The following is a 25625-nucleotide window of genomic DNA, read 5'->3' on the forward strand; positions in this document are numbered from 1 at the left end:
CAAATCGAGTTGAGGTTCAGATTAATCCTAAAAAAGATATCTACATACGGTGACTTTGGGTATCAGCTTCTCACCAAACTAAAACATTTAAAGGGAGCTAAGGAGAGCAGGAAAAAGACAATCTCCCTTTTATTCAAAGAAGAAGTATTAGTTTGTTTCCTAAGTATAATTTCAAGCAGATCTTTCCAAAATGTGCTGCTCCATAAAACCAGTGTGACTGAATTCTTTTGTTTCGTAGATGAATGTCCAGTCTAAAGATACATGTTTCTCAAGCAGGTGTTCTTTAGAAGACAAAAGGCTACTTTGATACGTTGAGTGGGCTTCAACCCCTTCTAAACTTAATTCGTACTGCAGCTATACTTGTGATGCATAATTGATTCACTTAGGTATGGTCAGGGTGAAGAAAGAGCAAGCAAATAGTTGTATTTGCCCCAGCTATCCCTAGAATTAAATCTCTGCACTATGTAGGACTAATTTACCTTTTCTGCTTACCTTTTCTGAAGTATATTATCAAACGATGGCAAATAATAGTTTCTAGACTTCTCTAGTATGCAGGGAATGTGGAAGCTTTGAACACATCACACTTTTCTTACAGTGCTTTGGGAGAAGATGGTTAACCAGGGGAGTGTGAGGATAGAAAAGCAGAAATTGTATCTCAGTGCTTGATGCTTGTGGGATATTTTATCCACCACTGCCCTTTAAGCTAAGATATTACTGGGCAAGGAGGAGCACTGTATTTGTAACAGCAAAGACTTTTTGAAATCCTGTTCAAAAGTAGCATCAGTCAGACCCAGTTAAACACAAACATCATCCTGTTTCTAGACTTATTCACTGTATACGAGCCCGGATCCAGTGTGAGTACAGGTGACTGTCAACACCAGAGGAGACGAAGTCTCATGTTGATTTTGAACTAATTCCTACTTTTAAATCCTGCTAAGTATACTCAAATAGTCTGTCGGCACTAATTAGGATTGTGCATCTTTCTAGATCGCAGAAGAAGCCTACAGGAATAACACCGCCTCCACCTATCCTCAGCCCAAGGACCTAGAAGCCTTCATCCGCTCTCAGATTTACAACACTGATTACAACACCTTTGTGGCTGACACCTACACCTGGCCTGAAGAAGCCATGAAAGTGAAACTGTAAATATTTAATGAAGAATGAACAAACCAGCAGCAGTTAAAAAGCATTAAAATATAAAGATCATCTCTGCCTAGGAAGCCCAAGAATAGCTAATTTTTTAAGATTCAGAAAACTTTTTCTAAATCATAGTATTTCATTAGCAACTCAAATCAAGAAATCATGAATCATACATCAGAAAATAAAAATTAATCTGAGAAGTATACTTGCATTGTTTGGTTATTTTCATTGTTATTTTATTTGAGATATCCTCCACTACAGTCTGATAGATCTTTTTGCAATAAGGTTGTATGTTGAATTGAAAGTTTTGTCACAAACTCTCAATGGGAACTTAAGCAGACAAATAGTACTTTGGACAAATAAAAAATGCATTTGATGACTATTTAATCCACTGCAGATCACAGTAATTTGTCAACCTATTATTTAAAAACCCCAAACTTTAAACAACTGTAAGGTTAGAATATTTTCTTCCAAAGAAAAAACTTATTGGTCACTCCTGTGTAGAGTAATGAAAATTTTCTAACAAGAACTGAACCTGCAGAACCTTTTGTCCACATCTAATTAGAATATTTTAACATCACTAACAATAGCGTTTAACATTACTAACATTTAACATTAGCTAAGCTAATCTCCTGTAAACAATCAAGGATTTAATTCCTCCGCCAAGATGACTGCTGTTCTGATACACTGCAAATGTTTGACCTGAAGTTTAGGGAAGTGCTTGAACTCCATGTTCTTGACAAAAAAGGACTATCAAAATGCTAGGAATAGGCGTCAAAGAATTATTAGTTGTTAAACAACTACCACTCCAGGAAAAATGTAGTATATTTTCTGGATGGTTCTGGAAACAAAGTGTACTTAAACTTTTTTTCTGCTATCTCTTTCTTTCTAATCTCTACGATAGAGATTATCTCTAGAAAACCAAAAATTAACTTTATCTGTCCAGCCCCTCAGCTTTGCCACAGCTGCAGACTGCAGGTCCCTGTGGTGGTTTGGAGCTGACTCCCTGCCAAATCTCCAAACCCCACCGCAAAAGCTTCCCACCCCCAAACCAAGGGAAAAGAGGGGACCAAAAAAAAAACCAAGAGAACCGAAATAAGAGAGCTAAAGCAATATATAAATATATTTACACTTATATTATTACATTTATATACAATTACTAAGACTATATACATATAAGAAAGAAACCCCCAACAGCCCCAAAGGGAAAGGGAAAAGGGACAAAACAAAACAAAAAAAACAAAACCAGGTATACACACTCAATAAAGAACTAGCCAAAGAAAATCTTAATACTTTCCTTGAGGTAGCACAATCGCGCCCAATGTTGCCGCCCATGCTACCAGACCCTGGATCGTAGGCCCGAACAAGGCCTCAGCTCCCCCACACAAGCGACTGGCTGCTGGAGTCTGCTGTCTCCAAACCTTGCCAGAAGAGAAGAGAGGAAGAGGCTTCTCTCCTGTCTTATTTATATGTTTGATTACATAAAGGAATAGGATGGAATACTTCCCTCCTTCCTTCCTGGTTGCCAGGAAGGCCTAGAGTCAAAACCATTACATTCTCGAATTCACTTTCTCCGTCAATGGGTAATTTTTTGTCTCAGTCTGCTTTTGGCCAAAGTTATGATCATACAAACATTACCCTTATAGCAGTGAAGGAATGCACAGTAGTCATCATTCTGAGCAACCAGAAATACTGCCGTCCTCTGCATTTCAAGATATTGCTATTGTGAGAAGAGCATTAAAACACTTCCTTGTGTTTTATTTGAAATAAAATATCTGTTATTTTTGTAGTCATCAACTGAGTGTACAGAAACACAGTCTATAAACAGCTGATGTTGAGTGGCCTGGGTTTTAGATTTGATCAGCCAGACCTCTGCAGCTCAGCACTAAGTCTGTTGTTATTGCTCAGTACCGATTTTCACATTATGGCACTCAAGCACAAAGTGGAAGGCAGTAGGCTGATGGTCCTTTAAGGCACAGCTGCTGGGGACTTTTCAGGAGCATTCTTCAACTACATATTATATTGATGATCTATGAATATGATCATCCATTATAAACTGGAAAACTCACTACCTAAATATGCATTCAGCATGCTACCCCATAGGAAAACGCTATCTGATGAATCAGTACTATCATGTCCACTTACAAGCTACTGGAAAATTATCTCTCAATACTAATTTGACATAGAAAGGATTCTTAAAGTTATATGTATTTTTATGTAATATATAATATATACAGGGGTTTTTTCCTGTTTTCTATATTTTACATGGGTTTCCTGATGTAATGTAGAGGACAAACAGAGGAAACATTAAACTTTATTGCATCTTACCCGTTTTCCTTTCCAAGGTGCTTGCCTAACAGTGTAAATATAAAATGCCCTGAGTTGAGCAGATAAAAAATTATTATCAACATAACCAGACAGACACTTCCCTACATGACATCCTGGTCTCTAAATTGAAGAGATGTGGATTTAATGGATGGACCACTCAGTAGATAAGGAATTGGCTGGATGGTCACTAAGAGGTGTAGTTAATGGTCTGATGTCCAAGTGGAGACAAGTGATGAGTGGCATTCCTCAGGGATTGGTATTGGGACTGGCACTGTTTTAACATCTTTGTCAGCAACATGGACAGTGGGATTGAGTGCCCCCTCAGCAAGTTTGACGATGACACCGAGCTGTGTGGTGCAGTCAACACAGTAGAGGGAATAAAGGATGTCATCCAGAGATTCTGACAGACTTGAGAGGTGGGTCTCTGCAAACCTAATGAAGTTCAAGCAAGGCCAAGAGCAAGGTCCTGCACCTGGGTCAGTGCAATCTCAAGCACAAATACAGGCTGGGCGGAGAATGGATTGAGAGCAGCCCTGGGGAGAAGGACATGGGGGTGTTGGTCAACAAGAAGCTTGACATGACTCAACAATGTGCACTTTCAGCTCAGAAAGCCAACTACATCCTGGGCTGCATCAAATGCAGCGTGACCAGCAGGTTGAAGGAGGCAACTCTCCCCCTCTACTCCACTTTTGTGAGACCCCAAAGAGCACTTCACCCAGCTCTGGGGCCCCCAACATAAAAAGGGCATGGACCTGTTGGGGAGAATCAGTAGGAGTGCCACAAAAATGATCAAAAGGCTGGAGCACCTTTCCTACGAAAACTGGCTGAGAGAATTGGGGTTGTTCGGCCTGGAGAAGAGGCAGCTTCGGGGAGGCCTTATAGCAGCCTTCCAGTACCTAAAGAGGGCCTACAAGAAGGCTGGAAAGGGATTTTTTACAAAAGTATGTAGTGACAGGAGAGGGGGATGGTTTTAAACTGTAAAAGAGTAGGTTTAGATTAGATATTGGGAATAAATTCTTTACTGTGAGGGTAGTAAGACACTGGAACAGGTTGTCCAAAGAAGTTGTGGGTGCCCCATTCCTGTAAGTGTTCAAGGCCAGGTTGGATGGGGCTCTGAGCAGTCTGGTCTAGTGGAAGGTCTCCCTGCCCATGGCAGAGAGGTTGGAACTAGATGATTTTTAAGGTTCCTTCCAACCTAAAGCACTGTATTATTCTATGAGACGAAGTGAAATGCAAAAATAGTAGTTTTGGCAACATAACTGTACAGGTACTACCCAACCCATACAAGGGATGGGGTGATGTGGGCTTCTTTCTCCTCCCTCTGCCCCTTATTTAAAAGCAAAACTTTGTCTTGTGGTTGGACACAAGCCTTTGCATTTAATGGATTGTTTGAATGAAGTGAGAAGTGGATGCTCTGCGAAGCAGTGGGACACTGGACGCACAAACTCATTAATGTAGCAGTGAGTCTTCCTTGAGCTGGGTGTGCTTTCGCATTGGAAGCCACGTTCATCTGTGAGTGCAGCCACTTTGGTATCCCACAGCTATATGTAGAAGTTAACTACAGGCCTGCACCACACCTTAGAACACACAACACAGTAGAGATGAGGAGACAGCAGTGTGTAATTCAGGATACTATAGCGTGGGGTGTTTATCACCTTGCAGGCACTTTGAGGCCTGGCTCGTAGTCACAAATGCCAATTCTAGGGTCCTAGAAAATCAGTGAACACTTCTCAAAAATATGTGGCAATTCAGAACAGAAGCTAAGATTAATATCCGAGAAGAATGGTTCAAGTGTTTAAAGTTTGCCTTTTCACAGTAGCTGTAAGGCCCAGTATTTCAGTGGTTGCTCTCCAAAATTAGAACCCCTTACACAGTTTCTCTTATTTGTCTGAAAGTTTGCCGTCAACACCAAATAAAATCTGAAAAATGTGTCCACTTTGATGCTGTTTCAGGAATTCTAGGAACTGGCCAAGATCCATGTGATAGTCATTCCTCAGGCCGTAACCACCATGTGCCTGAAACTGCAGGTCTTCAAAACCATGAAAGAGACGAATATCATCAATGTTTCCCTCTGTTTCTATGATGTCCACGTGCTTGCATGAAATATGCTTCCAGTTGGGATATCTAATAACACGCCAGAACTCTTCACAGTTTTCTTGGAGCCCCTCCACACAGATGACACCAGGTTTCCCAGTTAGGCAGAAGCCAGTCAGATTTAACTTCTTTGCAGAGTCAAAAATCTTTTTTCTCAATTCCTGCCTGTATATGGTGGCTGTAGATCCACATGCGATGCAAAAATTCTTTAACTCTGACTTCTTTTGAAGCACATTCAGAAGAGATTTTACTGTTTTCCAAGTAAGGCAGGCTGTTGTCCTTCACCCACTGCACAGCTTCACATATACACAGATCACCTGAATCCAGAGAGCTGATGTGAGAAGTGAGATGGGTGTTGAGCTGCAACTGTTGCTGCCTGTGCAGTGCATCTGATCTGGCAAAAAGCTGAGGAGCTACCTGAGGATACATATGAGGAAGGTGTACCTGCAATTCCACCTTTACCTTAAAAACAGAACACACACACACAGAAAATTAATTCTGTAGCTAATGAAGGCATGCTAGATTCTTCTTCCCTGTCAAAGGCAAATTATGAGGAGATGTAATTAAGATTGCAGTATCCCAATGGCTGCAATTACTTTCACTTTCCTTTTGTCCCGATAGCCCATTCTTTTGTCTGCTCCTTTTCTTTTATTGCATCATGTTGTTACTTTCCCAAAAGTTCTCGTGTTATCCAGGTTGCTCTTCTGCTAGTCACAGAACTAACGCTATGGCTTGGGAGAAGGTACACAGTTACCCTCTAGGGATATTTCTTGTGGGTTCTCAGTATGTGCTCAGTGTTGCTACAGTGATGAACTATGAATCTGTTAGGGGGTTCTGAGAATCTTATCCCTTACCAAACCACATTTGATCAATGAACTCAGGCCAGTTGCTGGATCTACCCCAGGAAAACAAGGCCAAGAATTGCATGAAACAGTGTTTATGATTGTACATACTGTATACAGAGACACATGGCAGGGGTGGTGGTGGAACTAGATGATCTTTAAGGTTGCTCCCAAACCACTCTATCATTCTATGCATTATTATTATTATTATTATTATTATTATTATTATTATTATTATTATTATTATTTTAAGCAAGTATTCACAATAAAGGGGAAGTGTCCTCAGGATTATAGGGGATAAAAAGATTTACGTGCATTTTAGGTCAGGGAAATGTCTAGATTATCTTGTCTGATCTCCTATGAACTCTGGGCTGTTGAATTTCTCTTGATTATTCCTACAGTGTCTTCAAACGGAGCACCGCCGTTCTTTGGAAACTGAACCCTGTCTCTGGTCCAAGAGCAGGAGAGGATTTATGTTTCCTCAGTGCTTGAGGCTCCTGTAGACCTTTAGGGGATTCTCACTAGAGTGTACAATCCCATGATTAGTCCTGCAGAGAAAAGTGAAATGTGAAATGACTAATTATCTTTCCAAGTTCCTTGACAATCTGCCATAGGTACAAGCTTAGGTATCTTTCTAAAATGCACCCTTTCACCAGCCTTCAGAGAGAAGTTCTATGAACCGTGTAGGGAGGGCTTGTACTGGAGTAGTGGGTTTTTTTCTAAGTTTCCAAATAATCACGAGGCCACCTCATTACCCAGTAAATTCTTCTAATGTTTAATTATCCTGGTCTTGAGAAAAATGGCTTCTAGGCTGAGCTTGTTCTCAATTTCTAGTCATTGCATTATTATACACTCAGGCCTATGTTCTCTATGCAAGTATTTACATTACTTACTTGTCATATTGTAGCCCTTTCTTTAATCAGATAAACTATTATCACAACTTATACTGTAAGTTTGATTTCCCTGGTCATAAGCTGGTTTTCGTTTAGTGTTTGTGTGACTCCTCTTAATTTTATTCTGCTATGTGGGGCTATTTTTACATTACTGTATTTCAAATGCAGACCAATGAATATTAGTACATGTGCAAAGGGTGGAAGAGAGAAATAATAGAGTGATTTTGCTAGAAGAATGTAAAGTCCAACATATGTATTCCCATGCAGGGAACATTGCCTTTGAAATGCACAGCTATTTGTAAACCAGTAAACTCTGATTTCACAGCCTCTTGTGAATGCTGTGTGTGCCATTGATATTGGTGTCTATTTCTATGTGCCATTCTATTAGCCTTTATTGACCAGAGAAAGTTAATACTCAAATAAATAACAGCCAAGACTTTTCTGTTACTCTCGGTTTTTGAAAAAGCAAACAAAAATGAGGTGGGTTCCCCCCCCCTCCTTTTTTCAGAGCAGAGTTTTCAAGTGTAGGTAGGAGTAAAGAAAACAACACACATGAGCACGTCTGCTTGGCAGTTCTTACCTTCGCCTCCCCTACCTCAAGAGCGATGCAATATTCGAGCTGCGGGGGCAGAGCTCCACCAGAGTTTTTAAGGTAGCGCTGGACGCTGGGCACAGCATCTTTATCCAGATTGATTTCACCTCTTTTGGGAAACATCGAAAGGAGCATTTCCACTTCCAGTAGCTGGAGCTCCAGGCATTCTTTTACCGTGACCGCCATTGCGCTGTCCTCCACGCCCGCCTGGAACGAGAGGCCTGGAGTCAAATCCCGGTGCTTAGGACACGGTGAGGTTTAGCACCACGTCTCAACGCAACAAGGAAGCCCCACGATTCTGTAAGGGCGGAATTTGATTAAACACGGCCGGGCACACCGCGCTCAGCAGCCAGTCCCTCGCAGGAGTGCTCCACAAACGCCGGGCAGGGCTGGCACCTCGGTGCTCCACAGAGCCAGGCGGAACCGTGCCGGGCTCGGGGACGGGAAAGAGCGCAGGCTGGAGACCCCCGTCAATGTGCGCGGGCAGAACGGCCGTGTCTGCGTGTCGGGGTTCAACTCCAGCCAGCAGCCGAGGTCCGGGATCCCTCCACCCGCGGGATCAGGGGAGAATCGGAAGGGCAAAAGCCAGAAAACCCGCGGGGTTGAGATAAAAGCAGTTTAATATGAAAAACAAATGCCGCGCACATAAGCAAAGCAAAACAAGCATTAATTCACTGGGCAGGGAGGTGTTCAGGAGAGCAGGGAGATGTGTAACGGTGGCTTGGGAAGACAAACGGCATCACTCCAAACCCCTTCCTCCTTCTTCCCCACACTTTATATACTGAGCTTGATGTCACACGGTCTGGAATAACCCTTTGGTCAGCTGGGATCACCCGTCCCGGCTGTGTCTCCTCCCAACCTCCCACGTACCCACAGCCGCCTCGCCAGCGTGGCAGTACGGAAAGCAGAAAAGGCCTTGGCTCTGTGTAAGCCCTGCTCAGCAATAACAAAAACATTTCTACATTATCAACCCTGTGTTCGGAACAAACCCCAAACACAGCCCCGTACCAGCCACTGCGAAGAAAAATAACTCCGCCCCAGGCAAAACCAGCACACTGGGGCGGCAGTTCGGAGCCCGAGCGTGACGTCAGTGAAGCTGTGCAAGACTGGATATCCCCGAGAGCCCGACCCGTCCCAGACACAGCCGGATTTTCCCGCAGGAGCGGGGTACGGGCGGGATGCACTCGGCCCGGCCGCAGCCCTCAGAGGGGTGGGCGTGGTCCAGGCGCCACGTCGCAGACTAAGCCCCGCCCATCGCGCGGCCATTGGTCGGTTGCACAGCCTGTGGGCGTGGCCGCGCCGGCTCCGTGAGGGGCGCGCGGCGGCAGCGGGATCGGAGTGGTCCTTTCCCGTCCCGTCTCTTCCCGTGCCTTCCCGTCCCTTCCCGTCCTGTCCCTCCCCGCAGGTGGGTCCGGGCGTCGGCTCCAGGGGGTGCACAGGGCATCAGCCGTGCAGGGAGGCGGCTGTGGAGGCGCCCGTCGTGGCGCGTGTCCGGCCGGCCCCGCCCAGCCCGTCCCGGCGGCTCTGTGCGTCTCAGGTGGCCGTGGCCGGGTGGGTCGGCATGGAGCGCCTCGGCAGAGCCGCCGCCCGAGGGAAACGTCTCGCGGACACTGCTGGGAGATTCCCTGCAAGGGCTTGGAGAGGGAGGGCAGGCTGCTTTGGGGATCGAGAGTTAGTCTGAGGGGTCGCGGCCGAGCGTGGTGGGCGCTGATGTTGCGGTGAGAAGCGGGCGGGAAGTTGTCGGGATCCCTGGATCCAGCCGACCGGGAATCGCGGCTCTCCTCGCCTCCTCCGTGCGTGATCTGTTTAAATCTGGTCGAACTCTGTTTATCCAGTGCTGTACAGGGAATGTAGAGGCTCCTTCACTCTGGTGGTGCCTGGCTGCACTCCCACCAAGGGATTTGATACGAGTGGTTTAAAGTATCCTGTGGGTTTCAAAGTTAAAAACGTGGAACTAATTACAGTGACTTGAGTTCTCTGACTTGTATCTGTGTTACTTCCTGCTCTAGAAATGGATCCCGAAGCCCTCAGAAAATACTCAGCCTTCCATCCCAAGCCTGCCGGCCTGGCTCTGCAGTATGGCACTGCTGGGTTTCGCACCAAGGCCCAGCAGCTGGATCACGTCATGTTCCGCATGGGCCTGCTCGCAGTCCTCAGGTCCAAAGCCGTGGCAGCAACTATTGGTGTCATGGTTACAGCATCTCACAACCCTGAGGTAAGATCAACCTTTTCCTTAAACATGTGACCAGTTCGGTGGAGTGATGTGAAATGTTTTGGTAGAATGATGGAAAGATGTGATCAGTTTGGTGGAATCAAAGCTCATCATGGCACTGAGACACCAAATACTGAAGACACTTGAACCTACTTAAAGCACACATTTAGCCTGCTCCCTGTAAATATGATCTCTGGCATATTTGAAGTTACTTTTCCCTCTGACCCAAGTGTCATTTTTTCTTATGTGGAAATGGTGTAACATAGAAAACATTTTATGTTGCAACGTAACTTTTTGATGTTATCAAGCTAGGAGCACCCTTGAGAAGGGAGGAATTTCTGAGCAAAATTTGTAAGTTTTAAAAATAAACACCCAAATGCAGCAATTACAGATCAGGCACTTAGACTTATCGCTGCTGTGGAGCATTGCAGTTTTTTGAATCTCCCCTTACATCATTGCAATGTCAAATTAGTTTCATACCAAAATTATAAGGGGGAAAAAGTCGGTTACTTAGTATGCTGGTTATGGTACTTTTGGGGGCCTTGTTGGAGGTTTAAATAAACAGCTAAGCTTCTGCATCTCAGCAGTTCTGCATCTTTAAAGAAGCAATGTGTTTGAACCATATGTTGGCTGTCTTCAAAGAGGTTTTACTAAGTTCCCCACTTGTAGACTTAGTATCTTTTGTTCTTTTTTTTTCTACTAAGGAAGACAATGGCATAAAGCTGGTTGATCCTCTTGGAGAAATGCTGCACCCTTCTTGGGAAGAGTATGCCACACAACTAGCAAATGCAGAGGAGCAAGAATTACAGGAAATGATAAGTGAGATCTGCCAAAAAGCAGAAGTGAACCTGCACAAAGATGCTTTGGTTTTTATTGGTAGAGACACCAGGTAGTTACAAAATGCTGTAGATGTATGCTGCTTTTATAGAGGTGCCAGTGCTGTGTTCATGGGTGCTTTTGGGGTGCTTTGCCCCCTGCAGCCAGATTATGCTTTTTCTATGCCTAAATTTATGATTATAGCAATAAGCAGAAGTTTTCCAATGCTGTTCCTATGTTAGCTGCCCTGATAGCTACGAGAACTTCTTATCACTGTTTCTGGACGCGATGCTTTATTGTGATGTGGAGTGTTTTTGTGGGTACTGTGGGATGTCCACCTATGTTCAGCAGTTTACTTGTCTTTGCAATTCCCTGGGGGTTGGCTTTCAAACTTCTTTATTGAGAATTGCCTGCAATATAGAAAAATATATGGATTTCTTCATTATGAGTCTAAACCTACTGACAGGAAGTTTGTACAGTCTTCCACGTCTCTTTCCCAAGTCCATACATAAATGTCTTTGCAAAGGTTATCAGTTGTATTTGTTGTTTTCCATTGTATTTGTTGTTTTCCAGGCCAAGCAGCGAGAAACTCTCCCAGTCAGTAATAGATGGGATTCTTGTTCTGGATGGTCAGTACCATGGTATGTTAAACTTCTGCAGTTCTAGTTTGATTCAAGTTTTTTATGTAGATGTGACTCTTTTATACAGGCCTAAAGCAGTAGCCCAGACACATTTCCATTCTTGCTTGTAACAGTGTCCTTTCAGGGTATTTGTATGGCTTTAATGCAAGGAGGGATGGGGGTGGGAGTCATCTTTTTCCAACAGAACTTCAAAAATTTCATATGTATTTCCTGCACTGCATTTGTCTGTATACCGGACAACTTTGAATCAACAGTTAATTTGCAATTCTATTTCTGAATATTATGCCTTTTATTTCATGCTAGATTATGGTCTGGTGACAACACCACAGCTACATTATGTGGTCTGCTGTCAAAACACCCAAGGGCAGTATGGGAAAGCAACACTGGAAGGCTATTATGAAAAACTATCCAAAGCTTTTATGGAACTGATAAAACAGGTGAATAGTGGGTGTTGTCTTTTTCATGCAAATGTACAAAATTATTATCTTCTGATTGTTAGCCTGCTTGGGCCTGAATTTTGGAATTCAGCTTGCCTCTAGTTGTGGTTTCGCTAGGGCAAGGGTTCACTTTGCCCCTTCTTTCCTTGTGCTAAGTCTCACAGCTCTGGAGAGTGTCAGAGGCACCTGAAGATTGACTGTGCCAATGGAATAGGAGCCCTGAAACTATCAGAAATGAAGCCCTACTTTCCACAAGAGGTGCTAATTCACATATATAATGATGGAACCAAGGAGAAACTCAATCATTTATGTGGTGCAGATTTTGTGAAAGTTCATCAGAAACCACCCAGAGGTATGTAGTTGGTAATTTTATATCCTTTACCTCCTCTCTAGACCTGAAAGCGGAGGATCTGGCAGGGGTGCATCATCTTCAGATAAGCTGCACTCCCTATTTCTTACTAGTGACTGCATGAATGGTTCTGCTGGTGCAATGGAAAGAGAGAATCATATGGCCAGGTTTGGCACAGCTCTAGTTTATGTTAAACTGTTTGGAGGAGTCCAATATCTCTCTGAGTGGCTGAAGTATGTTTGACAATCTGTTCTGAATGTTAAGCTGGTGTCAGTCCTGACTGACAAAGATCAGTCAGGACTGGCTTAATGTTATTTATTTTGCTTCCCTTTGTGATATGAAGAAACATTCACGTTGTGGGCTGGGTTTGCAGGCATATTTCCGAGTTCCCAAAGAAGATCTGGGATAATTAACAGCTTGATGCCAGCAGACCGGCATATTGACATATTAGTGACTGACATAAACCAGAGAGGAAATTATTTGAACTGATTTCCTGCAAAGTGTATGAAAGAAAATCCCTGAACTGGAAGAGCAGGGTGGTTTGGATATGAGGTTATTTGAGGTTAAAATGGGTTCTCCATTGGACAACTGCATTCTCGCTGCAACTGCTGGCCAAATTTGAACACCAAATTATGGTGTGGTTTCTCCTTCCCATGCTGCTTGTGTGCTGGAGAAATGCCAGCACAGTGGGAGCAGCACAGTGTCAGTCACTGCTGGGGATGGAGGCTTGTGTGTCACCTCTGGATCCTGGCTTTAACTGTGCTTGATGAGAGACTCTTTGATCATTTCCATGCAGGGCTGTGCTCCGAAAAGAAAATGGGTTTTCCTAATCACTCACTGAAACAAATTATCTGATTTTTCTGAAGGGTTAGTTAGGTGGTATCAGCTTCCTGTTTAAAGTCATAGGGAGTCTCAGCTTGTTAAATGTTGCAGTTGCCATTACCTCATGCTTTGGCTTCAGGACTTCACTGGCACTGGGGTTTAGTGCCCTGTATCACTTCAGGCAAGCAGGAGAAGAAACAGGCAAAGTTTGGGGTATAATTTCCTGTGCTCTGAAGAGCAAGGTGTCAGCAAGGTGGCCAATTTTTGTCTGCTTGTGTACTAAAATATTTTTTCCAAGAAGGGGGCACAGGATGTAGCATGTCCTTTGGAGCTCCCTGCTGGGTTCCTGGGGGACTCTCAAACCAGCCTAGAGAATGGCCAGCTGCAGTTTCTGAGAAGTAGACCCTGAGGTTAATGCGACCTTATGACATCTAAAGAAAAGCAAGATTTACCTTAACTAAAACAATTCATTTCTGTGTGGCATTGCTGTGTCAGTGAGGACTGTTTCCTAACTGTTTCTCTCTTGGAATTAAGCCTGGAAAGTTTTTGAGGCAGGTACTCCTTATGCATTATATACATTGTTGTGTAAGTTTAATATCAAGCACACTAAATGTGAGGCATTTTATAGCCAGCACATCCACTTGTATATCTTTTGTACAGCTCTGAGAAATCTTGGTGATGGCTACTTTGGAGAGGGGTAGTTTTTTCAATGTTTGGATTTATGTGCCACCTCCTGTTGTAATTGTATTTCAGCGATGGCCTTGCTGGTGTGGGGGTGCATGTTTGCCTTGCATTAGGAAAGACATCAAAGGGGAGGAGCAGGTCTGGCAAGTGGGAATGGAATAAAATTAAACAGGCCAGAAGTATTTCCTGAGGAAAAGCATTTCTTGATCCAAGGGAAAAATAATTAATTGTTGTCTTGGAGGGTGAAGTACAGAGTACACAGAGGACCTGCCATGAGCAGGGAAGTGCAGTGACATGGCCCCAGAGCCCTCCTCTGCCTGGATATAGTTTGTCTCCACCCTCAGGGCTGCACAGCGTGTCACACCCTGCTCAGAGGAGCAGTGAGGGAGGGCTGGGTGTGTGCCCATGTCCAGCTAAGGCCACTCAGCTGCCACTCGCTGCCTCAGGCTCCTGCCCAGGTGTCAGGCAGGGCTCCAGGTGTCACAGCAAACATGGGCTCGCTTTGCCGTGCAGTGGGGGACAGTGACTCGCCTCTGTCTGAAGGTGATGTGTATGGTCTGTCTGTGGTGTATGGTCTGTCTGTGGTGTATGGATGTCCGCTTGCTGGTGACTGGGTGCGTAAAATAAGGGGTCAGTGTTCCACTGCTGCAAGGTTTTTAGCCTTGTGCCATCACTGATACTCAGCCCTTATTTCTGAATTTTAGAGATGTGACTATAAGCAGTAGTTCTGGGACTGCTTTTCATACATGTCTGAGGAGAAGGTGTCTTATCATTAATGTTTAGAGAACCTGCGTTTTTGATGTTAGTATTTGTATTTATTTGAATATGCTCTTCAGTTGCCATTCAGTACAGATTGCCTGTTACATGTCTCTCAGTCTGAGAGCGTTATTTTTGTGTGTTCACAGAGCTAATTTCCTTATGAGATCCACTGTGGGACTAATTTGAGCACTTTGTGGTTTTTTCTGTCTCTAACTTGCATTTGTAACTGTGTGTGCACTAGGGCTAGACATGAAGCCCAATGAGAGATGCTGCTCCTTTGATGGCGATGCAGATAGAATTGTTTATTACTATAAGGATGCAACCGGCCACTTTCACCTAATTGATGGAGATAAAATAGCAACTTTAATTAGTATCTTCCTTAAAGAACTTCTTGCCAAGGTAACTTTACAAACTAAAGTGCCACCATTCACTTCATGTGTTAAAGCGTAAAAGAGTCTGAGGAACTTGGTTGTGGCAGTCAAGGGTTTGTGTGTTATCATAGCGTCCTCTCCGCACAAGGGATAGAGAGAAAAAGCTTTTCTTTTTTTTGCAGAAGTCCTCTTGGACTCAGTGTCTATGATACTGAACCTAGACAAGGCAGCCTGGTTTTGTTTTCTCAGAGACCAGTTCATTTCTGTGTCAGAGAAGCTGGCCAGTGAGAACTTGTGCTTGCCACCAGCCTGTGCTTACTTTGCACTGGAAGCTTTGACTTTACTGCTTGCGTATTGTGGCCTCATGTAATGCCATGTGTCTGGCCTGTGCACAGAGCTAACTGAATCTGAAAAAGCAGTTGGGAAAGTCTGAGCTTGGAGAGCTGCTTCAGCCAGCCACAAGAAAAAACAAAACAGGATATACAAAGACTTGGACAGAATTCATGTTGTTTTAAACATAAAAAGTTCTCAGTGAGCTCCTGCCTTCCTCTGATGCCCAAGAGTTTTAAGTGTATGTTTACCAATTCTAATTATTCTTCAGTTTGTCCTACTTGTTTGGCTATGGGCCCATAGTACACTAAAGCACTTGGCTTCTTGGTTTGCTCAGGTGAGACAGAACTTCGAGATGGCCGTGGTACAAACAGCGTATGCCAATGGGAGTTCGACACGCTACCTCGAGGAAACACTAAAGGTATTCTGCATATTTTTCCTTGCTAGTTTCCTGCAAATGTTACTTAATGCAAATTTGTTTACTTTTAAAATAAATGCTTCTGTAATATGATTGTTGGAAAACTTTAATTGGGTGAAAATAAATTACTCCTTCGAAGCTGCAGTACTGACTAAATTCTTGGTGGCAAAGGAGACCCAAGAGAGCAAAGCTGAAAAAGTTCCAGTCAGCTTTTACTAACTTAAAAACGTTAAAATCCATTTTTCCTTCTCGAACAAGCTGAAGACTTCATAACTTTGCAGCAAAGTGAGTTAGTAAAGGCTCCTTGATACTTTGACACTGAGTTTAATTTTCTGTGACAAGCTAAATGTTGTTCACTCAGAAATTGAGCAGAGGTGTTATTTCTGTTTGTATAGAAATCTGTTGTGTTCCCTGAAGCCATAAGCTGAACTGGGTTTTTCTAGCTTTGGAGTTTGTTTCTCGATTTTTTTCATTAGCCTTTATTTACACTTGAATAAGTGAAATCTTTTTTAATTGGGTCTGCAGAAATAGTGGACAGTATTAGCTCTGCGGAGTCAGTGGCTGTGAAACATGGGTTAGTTTGTAACAGTCTATCCAGTTCTATCCAGGTTGGCGCTCAGTTCCTGCATTTCACTTGACCTGCAGTTCCCACCTTCTGAGGACAGCCTGTAACATCATTGTCATTCTCTGCATATCCTTGGGCTGCAGGTACCTGTGCACTGTGTCAAAACAGGAGTGAAACACTTGCATCACAAGGCCCAGGAGTTTGATGTTGGTGTTTATTTCGAGGCGAATGGACACGGTACAGTAAGTGTGACCATGTAATGCATAGGTTCTCTGTGGTTTATGTGGGCATGGGAATTCATGATAGCAAATATTAATGATGGTTATTTGGGCTTAGATAGTAAAAATTTTTTCCTTGTTGCTTCACATATCCTAGTTTGAGCTTGACAAGCTCTCATCTTTTTATTCCAGATATTATTTAGTAAATCTGCTGAAACTAAAATAAGACAACTGGTGAAAGAGGAGAAGGATGATGAAAAAAGAGAAGCAGCAAAGGTGCTTGAAAACATGATTGACCTGATTAATCAGGTAAAAACTGAGAGAAATGAATCGCTATGTTGGCAGTCATGAGGCTAATCCTGTTTGTGAGTTCCTGTCAGGCTACTGCTGGGGACTGCTGGAGCAGGGAGTCAGGTGCCATGATAGAAGGGGCCAAGAAGAGGAGGGTGGGACCAGTCTTTAGAAAGATGTGATACTTTCTCATGAGTGGCTGCAGAATGCTTTTATCTGGTGCAGTCTGCTGGCTGTGGGACGTAGAGGGAGTGGGATAGCACGGGAACCTAGTGCTAGGATGTGACTTGTTCATGATTCAACAAGTAGTAATCTTTTGTCTGAAGTTTTTCACTAAGTTATATAGTACAGGAGGATGGGGGTGTTCCAGTGCCTGGATCCACACAGCCCTCAGACTTCGTGTCTTAGCACAGATGTTATTTGTCTGTGGTAGTGCCAGAGACACTACGGTGAGGTGCCAGTCCTCCTTAGGAGAGGTGAGGAGTATCACTTGCTCTTGGCAGAGCTGTACAAATCTGCTGCTGTTCTTACCTCAGGGGCAGCGTGGTATGGGCAACAAAACCAACATTCCTCCCCCTGCAACCAAACCAACCAAGCTCAGCTACACTGGGCAAGTTGACCTGGCTGTACTTGCACTCTTCAGCTGGAAGCTTACTGATCAAATCGTGCCTTCCTTTCTTCACTGTTGACTGCTCCAGTGTTTCTTCCCTTTCTGTTGACAGACTGTTGGTGATGCCATCTCAGACATGCTGGTTATTGAAGCAATCCTGGCCTTGAAAGGTCTGACTGTGCAACAGTGGGATGCCCTCTACACTGACCTTCCCAATCGGCTGCTCAAAGTTCAGGTGAGTTACACACCATGCTGGCTCAGGTTACAGCAGCCTCTGGGGCCCTGCTGTGAGCATCTTGTGCCTGCAGATATTTAGATAAGCTTATTTTTAAGCTGAAAACAGCCCATTAAAGGGCAGAAGTAGGCCAAACAAGCCATGAAATGACCCAGAGGAGGGACCAGAATTTGACTTGGACTAAGATAAAAATACAACTTACAAAAATGATGAAAGAATAGCTAACTATGTTAAATGGAAAAACCTGACCAGAACTCTTCAAATTTTAGCCTAGAATTTCCTTCTTAACTTTCAAATTAGAAAAATCCCATTTTTCTAAGGGCCCTGCTTGCTGGGCAGCTGGATTTTTCTTGCTGTGCCACTTTTTATAACTTGAATGTTCCAGCTCTTGCTTCTTTATCCTCTCCAATATTCAAAGAGCTTGAGCAGAACAGGCTGCCATGTGGTAACATTCTATTAGACAAAGTAAGGAAGCTCTGGGCTTTAAATTAACCAGAGGAGAGAATTTCAGCTTTCTGATCTACTGGGAGAAACTGCAGCTTCACTTCAGAGTCTGACCAAGGAGGCATGTTCAGAACTGACCCTTTTCCAAACTGAGCAGCTGAGCCCTGTCAGGACATGGTTAATACATGCTGAGCAGGGATCCCAGGGATCCCAAGTGTTTGAGTAGCCCTTTAATAACTCTCAAATTGAACTCTTCTTCAGGCAACCCAACAGATGGAAACCTGAATTTATATCTTATCCACGACACAAATAAATTGTTTCTGATGCCGCAGGTTGCAGACAGGCGTGTTATTGACACAACGGATGCAGAAAGACGCGCGGTTACACCTCCGGGACTGCAGGAGAAAATTGATGCCCTTGTGAAGAAGTACAAGTTGTCACGAGCTTTTGTCCGTCCATCAGGAACAGAGGATGTCGTCAGAATATACGCTGAAGCAGACACACAGGTCAGTGCTTAAACATCTTGTTTATGTGAAACAATGTTCTCCTTAGCATGGGTGACAGAAGTAGTATGCTTACATACTTCTCATTTAATCACACTTAACAAATGCCAAATTTGGAAAAAAAGACTTAATGATCACAAAAAGTCTCTTTGGATTTTCTTTTATTTAGAAAAGTAATGTTTCATGTTCTCAATGTTGATCTTTAAAAGGAAAATGTGTTTATAAAGGCAGATTTGACACTAGATGATTTTAAAAAGCTTTCTGAGATCTCAGGGTTAAGAAGAAAGTTACCAAAGCACTGCCTAATTGCATGATTTCATAAGAGGCAAAATAGAAAAAAAATTCTTGCTGCTGTTAAGTTAGTCCACATCTGAACTTAAAGTTGACAGTAAAAGCAGTGGTCCTGCTCTACCTCCTTCACATGCTCTGGCCTGCTTCTCCCTGCCAGCATGATGGCAGTGGCAGAAGATACCTCAGGCTGATGGAGCAATACAGGGAGCACAGCATTTGCAAGAAAATGCTTGCCTTAATATCACATATTTGGTCTAACCTCCTCATGGTGACAGCAGCATAACTAAGTTTTCCAACATTCCACAGGAGAATGCGGATGCCCTTGCCCACGAAGTCAGCCTGGCCGTTTACCACCTCGCTGGTGGAAAGGGAGCACCACCCCAGCCTATATAACGAATGATACAACAGCAGTTAAATTACACAGCTTTGCTTATCTTTTAATATTACTTTTTTTACCACATGCTCTTGTGCACGTACTCAACCCTTCCTGGGAGTAACAAGCATTGATCAGAACTGAACAGAATATTTTTCCACTTATTCTTTACCTCCTTTAGCAACTTACCTCTTAATGAGATGCACTTGCTGCTGAATGTTCCCCTCCCCAAGTTTGTCTAAGTTCTTGACAGGCCATGGCCATGCCTAGAAGGAAATCTGCCCCAGCCCAGCTTAATTCATTGTCACATTGTGCCTGAAATCCAGCTCCCGCACCCTCAGAGCACTGGCCATGGCTGCATGACTGGAGCTCTGCTGTGACTGTGCTTACAGTGGCTGCAGCACAGTGCCTGCTGCAGGAACATCATCCCCACCTTCCCACAGCAGCCCAGTCATCTGTGGGCAAACAGCATAAGGCACAGGCTGTCACTAGTCTTCAGATTCAGTTTACCTCAGTTCGAGGGGGAAACAAGAAAATAAAAAAGAACATTTGCAAATAATAACTTATTATTGCAATATTATCTTCATTAGATACTTTGTGAAATTAATTAGAAAGTGATTTGCAGTAATAGTATTTATAGTCACACTTAAGAGGGAAGGGACAGAGACAAGTTTGTCTTCTGTGGCCCTTACTGCTGCCCAGCACCATGAAGGGGCTGGGTCAAGGGATGTAGTGTTTTAAACACACAAGTGTCCTCCTCAGCTTACTTTGATTCAGGGTGTCTACCTCTGACGTTGTTCTTGTAGTCCTGTATTAATTCCTGATGTAATGGCATTTTCCAGATTATTAAATAAGCACAAGTTCTAATAGATTTTAAAAAAAAAGACAGAAATAAACTGGAAACAAATTGAAAAAATGTGCACCTTGTATTTTTTTTTTAGTTTTTTTTAAAGACAGAACTCAAGACAACAAAACATTTACTGCAAATAGTAGGCACCATAATCAATATGAGCCACCAATATTTAAACTTGATTCAGGCCACATCCAGAACTTTTCTCTTATTTACAAATATTTAACTTAAATACAACATTAAGTATTTCATTACATACAAAGTAAGAAAAGAATACTATACACCTGGGAAAGATACAGTATTTCATTTAAATAGTTACATTTCACATAGGCTGCGTAGTACCAGTTTGGTTCATGATTTTATGACACCTTCAAGAAAATCCTTCTCAACCATTTCTTCTATCTTTTGTCTTGCTTTGCTGGAGAAGGTCTTGAGGTTCTCCATTTTTATGTCCTTACTCGGAAAACAGCTGGGGTAAAGGACAGGGCTCCCTGAGTGTCCAACACATCTGCTTGTGACTTTGCTGTTAAAAACTTGGCTGAGTACGTTGAAGAAAGGCAAAAGCTGCTCGATGCTGCGAACGGTGTAGATTGTTAAAAGCAAGTGACCTGGTTCCCAACTTAGTGTTTTCCCTGAGCCATCCTCCTCCGGGTTTTTCTGTAAACACAGAGACATGGCAAATAATACAGGACAAAACAGAAAAAGCACAGGTAAAAGTAAAAGAGTAATGCGTAATAAAGTATTTTTCTATATTCCAAAAGTATTTGTCCTATCAACAAGACATATGCTGGAGTGAGCTTCCGAAGCAGATCCCTTGCTCACCACACAGAAGTGGTGGCTGGGAGTGTACAGGTGGCAGTTGGTCAGCCAGTTGCAGTGGGAATTTGAGTCCAACACCTCATCCCAGGGCTGTCCCAAAGTGAGGTAGTCCCTGCCATGCTGCCCTGCAGAGCTGCTCCTGGTGCAGCACCCCATGGGATAACACAAATGGCCCAAACTGGTGACAGCCACCATTGGCTGCTTGGGGAAGTTGTGAGCTACTTCAGCTGCTTTGCTTTCATAAGCAGGCTCCTCTCTGGTCACACTCACACTTCACCCTGCTGCCAGCATCAGTGATGATAAACCCCAGAGGAATTTAAAATACATACGAAGCATTTTCACTTTGCAGCTTGAGTTCAGAGTTTTCAGGAAGAGCAAAAGCAATGCTGGTTTTAATATCAGAACACACACTGAGGTTCTGAGAAACACTTGAAGTTGTCCTCAAAGAGAAATGGTTCAGTTACTCATTACATGCTCTCAGAAGAACTCAGTTATGCTCCTTCCATTCCATGGGAAAATTTCAAGGGAGGGAATTTCAGGAACCCCACAAGCAAAGGCAGCAGTCACATACCAGATGCTCACCGGCAGTATCAGCACACTGCTCTAACCCTGTTTAGGGTTGCCTTAAATACCTGTGTACTGAAATACCTGAGCACCAACATTCTGGTTCTTATATGGTAGTCTTCACTCATCTCCTTTTTCTCTTTGAGTCAAAAAACATATTCAAATCTAGACAATGAGGTACTATCACCACTAGAAACACCTTGTTTGTACTGTTACTGACAAACCAGTACAGGAAAGTTTCTACCATGAAGCAGAATTCCAGCAATACTGGATTTTATCCTGTGAGAAAGGAGAAAAGAAGCACAAAGGCCCCACCAAGGAGAGCCACCTCCTGATCCACCCCTGACCAGCACCTCTGTCCAGCACCTCTGTCCCACTGCCTGTGGCCAAAGCGGGAGTCCGAGACCCCTGCAGGTTGCAGAGCTCCTGCAGAATAGGCTTGGTAATGAAAGCAGAATGAAGGGGAAAGAACAGCGGTGGGAGCAGAGTGCAAGGTAAGACTTACTGACTGCACAGCCTTTGAGCAAACAGATTTTCTTCATGAGATGATTCTTCAGCAAATACAGGTTTTACCCTTTAAATGAAGCAACTCCTGCAATTCAGGAGCCTACATGACACTTATTTCACAAAACCCAATTTGGTTAAAATTCAGTATGTTTGTATATAATATTTTAATCTGGTGGTTTGGCTTCCTGCCACAGGAGATCACTCTTCCAGCTCTACAAGTCTCCAGAAAGGAAAAGTTCGCACTGAACCAGAAAAAAGGGAAGACTGAATTTCCAATACAGAAGGAGTTGTTGATGCCTCCTTCTTTTAATGAAGCTACTAGTTTTTAGAGTTTCTCCTTTAAAAACTTCTCATTGGATTCACAGAAGAGAAGCTTCTCCATATTGGTTCTGTACTGTGCTCAGCATTACCCAGCAGTGAGCACAAACTGCCTCCAGCACACAGCAGGTGTCCGTGTTACACACCACCCAAACAAATGGGGTGCACGTGCAAATACTGATTCTCTGAGCAATGAAATGCAACCCAATCCAAGCCATTTCCTCATGGCCGTATCTGCTAAGCAAACACCACTAATTCCACAGATACTTAAAACAACAGTTAATTTGACAGAGACCCTGATTAGGGATTGTGTGTTTCATACCTGGTGTTTGACAAAAATTATTTTACAATTTAATTTTATCATTATTTGTGATCATAATTCTTCTTAGAAGTAACAGTAGCTTTTTGTAATCTCATTCATATAGGAAATCAACTTAAATTTATTTTTAAGTTATCTATAAAAATAAGGGTGCTTATGATTCTTTCATCTCAAAAATCTCAGCTTTGTTCTACAACGAATCTGATCTCTCTCAGTTCTTACTGAAGGCTAAATAGCGCCCAGGGCCTTGAGGTGATGGTATTATTATGGTGAGCTTGTTTCACAACTCAAGCATCAAAGGCCACCCTCACCTGATGCTTGGCCATCTCCATTCCCTCCAAAACCACCGTCTTAAAGTCCTCCTGTTTGTCCTGTGGAAGGAAAGAGGAGAACTTTCAGACTGCATTTCAGATATGAAAATAATACTTTGCCGTGAAGGCCGTGCAGTTGCTTGGTTGGGTGCTAGAAAAATCACCCGCCCCAAATGAGTGCATGATCCAGAAATGGCAGACTCGAGCTAGTGTGGCCAAGACGCTATTAGACAGAAACAGCACTGCCAGTTTGTTCTTCTGTTTATTTCCAGCAGTGCTGAAGGAGGTTTTTAAGCATGTTTCCCCTCAGATAACACAGCCTGAGCAACACTGTACTACGTGAATCTAAGCATTAGTCAGAGTGCCCTGAAAGAAAATTAAGATACACTCCATTTTGCTCAGTTGTTTTCTAAGAAAACCCCACAGCTATATGCAACAATATTCTCCTCTGCATAAAGTAGGCCAATATTCATTACCTCATGTTTATCTCATCATCATACGCCTACCTATGGTTCAGTGTGCAACTGCTGCCGTGACTAGGGGGTTCCAGAAATTCCAGGAAGTTTTCTATATTCTTGAAGCATATTGTGGAAGTTCTGATTTCAGAAATCTATCTCAACATACAGTACTTACCATAAGCATGCATATCTTACACATCATATGTGCTTTATAATTCATGCACAGAGATCAACTTGGAGTGTGACAACTTTCTAACAGATACAGCACACTACACTGAACACCAGGGTTAGAGGCTATGCCTGATGAGCAGTCAGCTAAAACTGATCATTCCTTTATAAATGCAAGAAGAGAAATTTAGTCTCATCTTCATGGTTCAAAAATGATAAAATGAAGAATGCAGATATGCTTCAGATACTTGTTTTATCCCCTATAGGTATGAGCCTTGCTCGAATAATTCAGATCTTCCTGCAACTAAGTTATCCCTAAGCTTTACGTAGCCACTTGGATCTCAGCAGTAGTTTCTTTACTATGTAAAAACACTCACTGGAGACTGTAAATGCAGTAGCTGCAGCAAACTGCCGGTGTTACAGCCCAGACCATGCCATCTATTTGGAGGAAAACCTGAGAATAAAACTTCAAAGCTTTCTCCCACATGGCTTTGCACTTCCTCCCTGCTTCTCTGGCCCACCAGCAACTTTTCACCATTGAAGTGCCTGCTCATGGGGGCTCTGTCCTCACAGCAGGAGCAGCAATGTATGTGACAGCAATGGTCTTACTTTGTGGCAGCAGAAGGACTCTCCCTGGGACAAAGCTTGGCCAGCTTCCATCAGCTTCACTAGCAGATTAGGCCTCTGCCTCACCCAAACTGAGGTTTTAATATACCTCATGCAACATGACAACCCTAGTTCTGCTCCCACTCTACAAACTGTGCAGCCAAGATTTCCCCAGAACTGTTGCTACTGATCTCTGCCTTCTTCCGTTCATCGTAGCAGCTTCAAGGAAGAAACCCACCCCCACTCCCACACACAGTCTCAGTCTTTAAAATATTTAAATATGATTCTTATTAACAAAAATGCTTTTCTACTTCAAAAGGTAGTTAGACTAGTATCTACATATATGACTGGCTATCTGAAAGCAATTTTATGTTAAAATATATTAGAAAATGAAGCATATTTTACATTTTACAAAAATAATATTTTTACTTGGGAAATCCAACGACTGTGACCATAGTCTTTTTTTTGACCATGGCAGGTTTGGGGTTTTTCTGTTGTCTGTTTGTTTTGATTTGGGGTTCGGGTTTGTTTGTTTGTCTTCTATACCTACATGTGGCTTTTGCCTGATGTTGACTTGAGATTACTTCAGTGGGAATCTCCCACACCAGATAAAGTTCATTGTTAAGAAAAAGTAAAATACCCAAATGGAAACACTGCTGTGCGTTACTGCACAGGAATCCTTTCAGTGCAAAGAAAAGAACTGGAAGAAAGCAACATACCTTTGCCTTTTTGCGCAGCAGTTTTGCCAGACGCACCACATACGGTTTGAATTCCCTCTGATGTGTACCCTGTCTTCGTACTTCCAAGCCTGAATCATCTGATGCTTCTGGAATAAAAGCCCAACGATACCTGTCATGAGATAACAAAAGCAGACATTATCCTTACTGAACATAGAGGCTCTTCTGCTGGATCAAAAAATATGAGTGGATAAGGAAATCTAGAGAAGTATCAGACAAGGAGTGGGAAAAAAAAACCAAATCAACCCTCACAAGGGAACATTAGTCTTTGACAAGAAAGAATGAGAAAGGCACATTCTGAAAAGCAGGAGGTAATGTGGCCTTGCATTTTTCCTTCAGAGTTTCTTATTTAAGGATGCCAAGAGCAAGATAAGGCAGAGAAGCTAAAACCAGTGGTATTCACATTCTCACTGTGTGCAAGAGAACTGAAAGCAGTTCTGAATTACAAAAAAATATAAATTACTGAAATTTTGCTGCACATTTGCAATGTGTACACACAAAATGTTCTCAACATACCATGCTGATAACAAAAACTCATTTATTTTACCTATTCATAGGCCAGTGAGACCAAGCAGACCATTCTGTTACCTGCACCTTGCTGCATGCAAGGACTGGCTACTTGTATTATAAATATAAAGGAAATCAAAGTTTCTGTCCTTAAAACTTCAATCCAAGCCTCCATGAGAACTCCATAAAACCCAGTATGATTC

At 43.0% G+C, this 25625-nt stretch overlaps 4 protein-coding genes across 12 annotated transcripts in view; 2 read left to right on the top strand and 2 right to left on the bottom strand.

Moving 5' to 3' along the window:
- ME1 (malic enzyme 1) overlaps positions 1-1345 on the top strand; it is a 160981-nt gene extending 159636 nt beyond the window's left edge. The window contains exon 14 of the mRNA XM_032684168.1: positions 988-1345. Within this exon, the coding sequence (XP_032540059.1) occupies positions 988-1146 (159 nt within the window). The 3' untranslated portion in view covers positions 1147-1345. The remainder of the gene's footprint in view (positions 1-987) is intronic.
- A 3480-nt stretch (positions 1346-4825) lies between these two features.
- RWDD2A (RWD domain containing 2A) lies at positions 4826-9147 on the bottom strand. Its single transcript, XM_032681216.1, is given in 4 exon segments — positions 4826-5733; positions 5735-6024; positions 7878-8096; positions 8898-9147. Coding segments are annotated over 3 exon segments (873 nt in total). The 5' UTR covers positions 8076-8096; positions 8898-9147; the 3' UTR covers positions 4826-5348.
- Positions 9148-9167: 20 nt separating this feature from the next.
- On the top strand, positions 9168-20168 carry PGM3 (phosphoglucomutase 3). Its single transcript, XM_032681227.1, has 13 exons — positions 9168-9294; positions 9899-10104; positions 10806-10990; positions 11491-11558; positions 11862-11995; positions 12152-12347; positions 14851-15008; positions 15648-15731; positions 16437-16535; positions 16704-16820; positions 17525-17647; positions 18424-18597; positions 19192-20168. Exons 2-13 carry the CDS (start codon positions 9901-9903, stop codon positions 19276-19278), a joined length of 1629 nt encoding a protein of 542 aa, XP_032537118.1. The 5' UTR covers positions 9168-9294; positions 9899-9900; the 3' UTR covers positions 19279-20168.
- Positions 19297-25625, bottom strand: part of DOP1A (DOP1 leucine zipper like protein A) — a 61686-nt gene continuing 55357 nt past the window's right edge. For 4 of the 9 annotated variants that reach the window (XM_032681221.1, XM_032681219.1, XM_032681218.1 and 1 more), the window contains exons 37-39: positions 24898-25027; positions 22947-23006; positions 20460-20765 (exon numbers count right to left, since the gene is read on the bottom strand). In XM_032681221.1, the coding sequence (XP_032537112.1) occupies positions 20460-20765; positions 22947-23006; positions 24898-25027 (496 nt within the window). Of the gene's footprint in view, positions 20766-22946; positions 23007-24897; positions 25028-25625 lie in introns of all 9 variants that reach the window. The other 5 variants (XM_032681223.1, XM_032681217.1, XM_032681226.1 and 2 more) reach the window with 3 other exon arrangements.

Source organism: Chiroxiphia lanceolata, chromosome 3 (genome assembly GCF_009829145.1).
Source record: "Chiroxiphia lanceolata isolate bChiLan1 chromosome 3, bChiLan1.pri, whole genome shotgun sequence".
NCBI classification, from domain to species: Eukaryota; Metazoa; Chordata; class Aves; order Passeriformes; family Pipridae; genus Chiroxiphia; species Chiroxiphia lanceolata.

What these genes read in the sequence shown, in the direction of transcription:
- PGM3 (XM_032681227.1), top strand. Translation starts at nt 9,901, where the DNA reads ATGGATCCCGAAGCCCTCAGAAAATACTCAGCCTTCCATCCCAAGCCT. An exon ending in ACCTCGAGGAAACACTAAAG is followed by an intron (nt 15,732 to 16,436) that starts GTATTCTGCATA and finishes CTTGGGCTGCAG; the next exon opens with GTACCTGTGCACTGTGTCAA. An exon ending in ATCGGCTGCTCAAAGTTCAG is followed by an intron (nt 17,648 to 18,423) that starts GTGAGTTACACA and finishes CTGATGCCGCAG; the next exon opens with GTTGCAGACAGGCGTGTTAT.